This window comes from Montipora capricornis, chromosome 4 (assembly GCF_036669925.1).
Source record: "Montipora capricornis isolate CH-2021 chromosome 4, ASM3666992v2, whole genome shotgun sequence".
Classification (NCBI taxonomy): Eukaryota; Metazoa; Cnidaria; class Anthozoa; order Scleractinia; family Acroporidae; genus Montipora; species Montipora capricornis.
In genome coordinates, this window is record NC_090886.1 from 44,973,764 (window position 1) to 44,981,263 (window position 7,500).

The 7,500-nt window shown below is 38.1% G+C and overlaps 1 protein-coding gene across 4 annotated transcripts in view; it reads right to left on the reverse strand.

The window, feature by feature from the left end:
- LOC138047081 (phosphorylase b kinase gamma catalytic chain, skeletal muscle/heart isoform-like) overlaps positions 1–7,500 on the reverse strand; it is a 26,635-nt gene that overhangs the window by 4,704 nt on the left and 14,431 nt on the right. For all 4 annotated transcript variants that reach the window (XM_068893776.1, XM_068893775.1, XM_068893777.1 and 1 more), the window contains 4 exons: positions 6,667–6,757; positions 3,834–3,924; positions 1,322–1,351; positions 218–341 (listed from right to left, as the gene is read on the reverse strand). In XM_068893776.1, the coding sequence (XP_068749877.1) occupies positions 218–341; positions 1,322–1,351; positions 3,834–3,924; positions 6,667–6,757 (336 nt within the window). The remainder of the gene's footprint in view (positions 1–217; positions 342–1,321; positions 1,352–3,833; positions 3,925–6,666; positions 6,758–7,500) is intronic.

Here is a 7,500-nt window from a genome sequence, read left to right on the forward strand (position 1 = left end):
TTACTTTAATTTGATTTCAAAAAAGTATCCCCAACTAGAGCGTAGTGCCCCATTGCCAGAAGACAAGACACTTCAATAAACTTCATCATCAGGTCATCAGTGTTATTAATTTCTAACACCACTGTAAACATACATTGTAGGCTCTCAGCTCTTCCCACCATTATCAATGCTATAAGATAGCAATGCAGGTCTTATACCTACGCAGATCTGTACCTACCAGATCCTTAGCTGCTAATGAAATGTCATCCCACTCTGGACTGTGGAAATGGTACTTCCCCTCCATTATTGATCTCAGCATCACAACCTGTCGCCGATGCCAGAAAGGAGGACAGCCTACAAGCCTAAGTCAATAATTATTGAGAACACCACTTTTAGTCATGACTATGACACTGTAAACTACATGTAGCTAGAAGGGTTTTGATTCCCTGGAACAGCAATAAAGAATTCCAGGGTTGCATTTGATTGTTTCTTTGGGTATCAATGAACGTTGAAGTTTGTGGTTGGTTAGAGTACAGTAACCAAATGTATCAACAAGGGGCCAAAAAATCCACTTTCTCTAGGGGTGTATGAGGGCACGCCATTCTTAAAGGGACGCTCCCAAATGCCACATTTCAAAAGCAAAAGTGATGATCATGTTTAGACGACTAATTCAAGTTGTTGTTGCCCAAATGAGATTTAGTCTTAAGTTTGAAAGAATCTGCCTTCATGTTTTTCAATTTAGGGAAAAAGGTAGCCGACTTCTCTGAGTGAAGTTGCTGACGAAAAGTACTCATTGAAACCACTGTGGTAGAGATACCGATTTACATGTAAGCAGGGCTCGAAGTTGTGACCAATACCATGAAAATAAAAGGGTTAGCAGTTTCCACTTTGCCACTTCTTTTGTTCCAATAAATTTATTTTAAAAAGTAGTTTTTTGCGTCGTTGTGAATTGTGTTAATTAGAAGGATAGGGGCAAATTCGAAGCGATGTTTAGCTGTGATGTTACTTGAAGACCACCACTGCCTATCATCTGCCATTTTTAGCAGTTTCTTTAACACAATATTGAAGGCCGTATTTTGTTTCGTTAAACCACTGGCAACCCAATAGACTATCACCCCAAAATACATTTCATGCACTTTGCAACTAATTCTTTGCATTGTATTGCAAAACTTCCACTGGAATTTTTTTAATTTTGAGCCCTGTTAAGGTTGATGAATTCTCAAGACATTGAATTAACAATAATATATTATAATGGCTTCAGCCTAATCATTCAGAAAAAAAATCTATTAATTTTTCTATTAATTTTAAATCCAATAAAAATATTGGGCATCAAAATACTCACAGTGTGTACATTATCACTCCACATGCCCACCTAATTCAAAGCATAGAACAAACAATGTCAACAGTATTGCTGAATTAATTTTGTTAGTGTAAATGAATAAAAATAATAAAAAGGTTCAAGTTGGTAAATTTGAGTTGGAACTGCAAACATGTAGTTTCTAGTAATGTTGCCCGGTTGACCTAACCATAACATCTTTTATTAGGGACTTAAAGCAAATCGCTATGGCGACCTCTACTAAGGCGTTTGTGGATGCAGAGATCCAGGGTGAGTACGTCAACATAGTCCGTCAATTTTGAACTTTAGGCGTGACTACGGCATTTCCCTCTTACTTGCTTTTCTCTGTAAAACTGCCAGCGAGAATTCAAGCAAGTTCTAAAGGACCTCCTTTACAGAAGGAAGAGATATCATCCTTCTGTCTTATGACCAAGGACTTTCAAGTAACATGGAATTTATGTTGCTTCATGATTCATACAAGCCTAAATTACCTTGCAGACGTGTATCCAACATTTGAACTTGACGAAATGGAGGATGATGAATGTTTAGCTGAATTTAGAGTTCAAAAACGAGATATCCCTTGGCTTGCTGATGTTACATGGCACATGGAAGAAAATATGGAGCTCATTCAAGACAAAGTAAAAAAATCAATGCTTCAGCAGGCCATTCTATTTGTAAAAAAGCACAAGCCATAAATAATCAAATTTTCTGCCATTAAGAGCAACTTTGTGATGAATTTCTGTTGAATTTCTTAAATTGCAAAGATTTCATTTTCATTGAAGGATTGATAGCAAAAATCACTTTAGGGTATTTCTCCACAAAAGTACAAATGCACGGCATGACATTTTCACTACGAGTGATTATTTACCTCGTGTACCCAGAGCAGACAGCAATTGCCAAATTTAAACAGAAGATCATCAAATCCTGCATTTCAGATATTCAAGTCTAGTTTAAAGAAACTTCAGTGACATTTAACCTTACCGCTGCACAGTCAAAATAATGGTTTTTGTTTTGCCTTTGGTTTGTTGACAGTCGCAGTCATTACCTGAGTGCACATAGAATTTTCAAACTGATATAACAGATAAAACATGCTAATCCTGGAAAGCCAAAAGTGACAAATAATTTCTTGATAATGTGAAAAACAATCTACATGTAGAGGACGTTCAATGCTTGGAAAAAAACAACGAGAGATTTCGACTTTCACACTCACGTAGTAGCGACTACGCCAGAAGGCTAGTAAGTCTTCCCTTTGTAGGATTTCGCACTATGGTGAAATGTCATTTCGAAGCATGCGCACTGTGTAAACTATAGGACATCTTACTTCCGGTAGCCATAGCAGGGTCGCCATAGCAATTTGCTTAAAGTCCCTATTAAAAACTGAACTACAGATATCAGATTTCAAGCAACTGACACAGGCTATCAGTTCATATACCTACTGTACAGGTCTACATGTAATACGGTCAAGGAACGCCTCAGTAATAAAGCGAGCTGAAAATACTTTTGCCACTTTGAGAAAAGATGGCCAACAAAAGCCGTTTTAAACCGGAATTGACAAAGGCAGAAATCAACGCTTTAGTCGACAATACATGGAAGAGTTATAGATCCTGGAGTTTTTAATGAAACAATTATTCTAATCGGGCTTGCTGGATATAAAATGATTACAGCCAACTCGGCATGTTATGTATCAATTGCGCCCTCATAGAATAATACTGTAAACACCGGCGTATAAGCCGCACTCGCAGATAAGCCGCACCCCGAGTTTAGCAACTTAGATTTTAGAAAAAAAAAATTTGAAATAAATTAAAATAAATCAAAAGTGGAGTCTTGACAAAGATGTCTTACATGTAAATGCACTGTTTCTTCAAGTTTCTTGCACTTTTGATTCTTTAATAGTATGCAAATCCGACTAGGACATAAATTTGATCTTTCTCTGGCATTTTTAATCCAGTGTTTTTCATTCCTGTCCATTTCTCATTAGAATTTACATACAACAACACCTGACAAACGTTTCCGTTCGTTTTAGCTTAGTAACCAGGCATTCTCGCTTGTGGTGGATCGATTTCTGTCGAAGTGTCGACATTGTAAACAACTTTGTGGTGGAATGTAGATTCCCCGCCGAGTGAAGTTCACCTGCTCAGGAAAGGCAATGTTAAACTGGTTAAAAGATCCTTTAACGAAGAAGGTTTAATCATTGTGTAAGCTCAAACAAAAATGGCTCTTTTAGGAGCCACCAAACTCGCAAAAGCAATGATCAATGCGTAATGTGGTCTTGTTTTATGAAGTTCTTCTTAACTTGCTGCACAGGTCTATACAGACTTGAGAATTTTCGCTAAACTTGTTAATTTATGCAAATTTACGGCATGGTGTCTGGATGTTCTCGCAGATAAGCCGCATCCCCGATTTGATACGAAAATTTTGAGCAAAACGATGCAGCTTATACGCCGGTGTTTACGGTAATTGTTAAATATTCAGAATCAAAATTTTTATTTCACAATAAGGAATACAATGATTTCTTTACATGTCAACTTCCTTCCCATAACCTGGAGCATCTGTAAACATGGAGCATTGAAGAACTTCAGGGGATAAATAGCCAGGGGTACCACACAGTTCTGTTGAGTTACGAAACAAACAATCTTATTCATAATTCAAAATTCATTTACACCTAAAGCTGCATAGCCCCAATCTGTGAGTAAAATCGTCTCGAATTAACCAGTGAGAGTACAATCTTCAAGTCTTCCTTTCAGGCAGGTACAGTACTGGCCACAGGAATAGCAGCATCTACACGCGCGTAAAATGCGTGCAAGATGGCGGATTTACGCGCAAATACGCGGCGTGTATAACTTTACACGAACTATTACACGCGCCTGAAATTACACGCAGACTGCGTGTAATTTGACATGAGTAAAATTGCTCTGCCCATTACACGCGGCTTGCGTGTATTTTCTTCTTACCAATGTGCATGAATCTGACAATGAAAGTTAAAATCACAGAGTCGGCATTTCTGTTTGAGAAATTCAGCCTTGCCTGTGTGTTCTAGGAATAAGGTTTTACATGGATCTTCGGATTGCTGCCGTTGTCCGTCAATAAATCCTTTGCTCTCATTTCAAACCACGCGAAGAGAAATTTCCTTTATTCGGTTTCCCCTATTTAATCAATTGAAAATCGAAAGTTATAACTGTAACGAGCGAAAGATCGATGGAAATGCTTGACAGCATGACATATTACCGAAAAACAAGCAAACTCAGAACTTTATAATTATGCTGTATTTATTTAAACATTCAATTTCTTTGTTGTCCGGATCGAGCAATCGCACGCGGCTGAAAGGCGGATTTAGTTTTAATTGCTAAGGGACACTTAACGAGTATTTTTATTTGCGCAGTCAAGCTGTTAGAATCAGCTATAAACGAGATAACTTTAAGCATACATGTCAATATTCACGAAACGAAATATAAATAGGAATACATTTACATGTAGTATTTATGTGTGGTTGTTGTTGACGCCCTGCTGCGTGTAAATGCATGCTATTTTGAATCCTGGTACTGTGATTCTTTATAATAACGCAATTGGTGAAAAATAATACCCTCCCAGCAATACAGTGTAGACTGACCGAATTACATTTTAACAACAGCAAAGTAAAACTTATAATAAAGCTGAACTACTGTAAATAAGACGCACATGTATAATTTCGTAAACACTTTGCGTGACGCTACGGACAGAATCTCGCCGGCATGTGCTTTAAAAAATAAACCTATTCCTTCCAGAAAAATCAAATAAATATTATCGGCGCATCTTACAAACCATGAATGACGGTCTTGTCTTTTCACGGAGAACACTTAAACGTTTGAATTAGCGAATTATGCACGGTAGAACCGTGGTTAAACAGAAAAATCCAGGGTATCGAAGCGTATTCATTAATCCCTTATACCACAAAGGTAATAAGCTGTTGGAGCAAGAAAATTCGGTCTTCTTCTCAGATCAAGTGGGCGGTTGAAAAAGGCAAATAAAAAAATCAGGTATGAGATCGGCGACGCACTCATTCACAGGCGGTGGGTGGTGAAAGGAAAATGAAAATGAACGTCATTGTGGCCGGTATATCATTACTTGTAATTTCTAACATATTAGCCTTAGCAGCAGTGATTTATCACTCGATTCGCAACCTTTTTATTTTAGGAATGTCAATGATTTCACCCACTGAAACGGTACACGAAATGAAACAAACGCAAACATGCGTTGAGCGAGTCAAACATGCGTTGATATTTAAAAGACGACCACAGACGTGCCAGCAACAACAGTCATTCAAACCAACTCTTGATTTTTCAACCAAAGTGGACACTTATCGCGAAAATGTTGAAATGCAAAGCTGAATACAAACCAGTAGGGCAATTAGACATGCAACATTTTCTTCGAAAAAAAGCCGCTACAAATTGATGTACAACAGTGAATATTCAGCCCTCTTTTACACGAAACTCTGCGTGTGAAATTTTACACGCACTGTGAACAATTTGCGTGTAATTATTTAACAGTTTCGTGTATTTTTTACTCGCGCGCAACGCGCGCGTATTTGCGTGTAAATTGCGCGCAATAGGGCGGACTTACGCGCATGATAAGCGCGTGTAATGCTGCTATTCCTGCAGCCAGTACTGTAACAGTTAAAGGGGACCTAGATGTTGTTAGTCATACACATACGTAGTGTACACATAGTTAGTCTTCAGGTTGTTTACATGAGAAAACTCGCACGGGTGTGACTTTCACACCTGGGTGACTTCTTGATTTCGTATTGCGTTGACACGACGACTAGGTGAATTCGTATCGTGTCTACATGAAGGGACACCACATGTTGATAAAATACAGGCATGTGAAACCAAATTGGAAAAGTATGCATGCGGTAGCCATTCCAGCCCACAGGGAGGTTGATTCACACCCGAAAGAGTGGTCGTTCCTCATTTACATGATGCCGTTGCGAGATTTTGCGTTGGAACGAAATTTTCGGTCTGGTGCCGCAACCAGGGTGAACTCGTGCCATTTTTTGGAAGTATCATGTAAATAAATACATGTACAGAGCTACAATGTAAGAGAGGGAATCGGAGTGAACTCACGCCAGTGCGAAAGTCGCCCTGTATCTTGTAAATGTATACACCATTTAATGTAAATACAATTTGCATGTATTCTGGAACGTGTGTGTGCTTTACTCAAAACAATGACTTTTTTGTATTAGTAGTGATACAATGTATATAAAGCAGTTTGCTGTACTCCTGAATTTACATGTAACACTGCTCAGTTTCTACCAACAATGACAGAATCTAAATTTAATGTGTGATTAAAAATCTCAAAATCACGATACAGAAACACACCTCGTAAAGTTTCTCCATGTTTAAGCTGAACAGCAAAGCCAAAATCTGATATTTTTATTCTGTAGTTCTCGTCAAGAAGTATATTTTCAGGCTAAAGATGGAACACAATAAGAATTAGAATGCAGGACATGATAAATTATTTCAAATAGCTACAATGTAGATGACAACAGAATCATACTAAACTGTCACTTGTATCAAATAAATGTACATGTATAATTCATGGGGAACACATAAGCCCTACAAATTGACCTGCTCCCGACTGTAAGACTTCTTAGCTAAGTTGATAGAGAACTGCACCAGCATTGTAGAGGTCATGGGTTTTGAATCACGTTGAAGCTACCTGAATTTATCAGGTGTCTCGCATATACATGTATGTAAGTGTGTGGATCACTTCTCTCTTTTGACTGAACAACTTGCTTTGCGTAATAAACAGCAACAGACACTAAAACAGTACTGTATATCCCACGTCATCCACTGCATTGAAGATAACAGTCTTGTATATCTCAAACAGACAAGCAATGATCTGTTTAAGGTAATTCCCATGAAATTGACGTACTATCCAGACTTTTTTCAAACTTGGCACAATAATTGATATTCATTCACTGGACATTTAAAAAATGCAATAAAAAGATGGGGTCACCACGCTTGTTTTCGCACTGTATGCTCTTTATTCTAAGTGTTTGAAAGCGTTTGATACTAGATCAACCGGAAAAATTGTTGTTATGTAGCAAAAGCTACTAGACTGCAAAACAGTCGTATTTTTTGCGAACGCAAGCGACACGGTAAAATAATATTCAAACGAAAGGTCTGGAGCGAGTGAAGAAACGGCGAGGG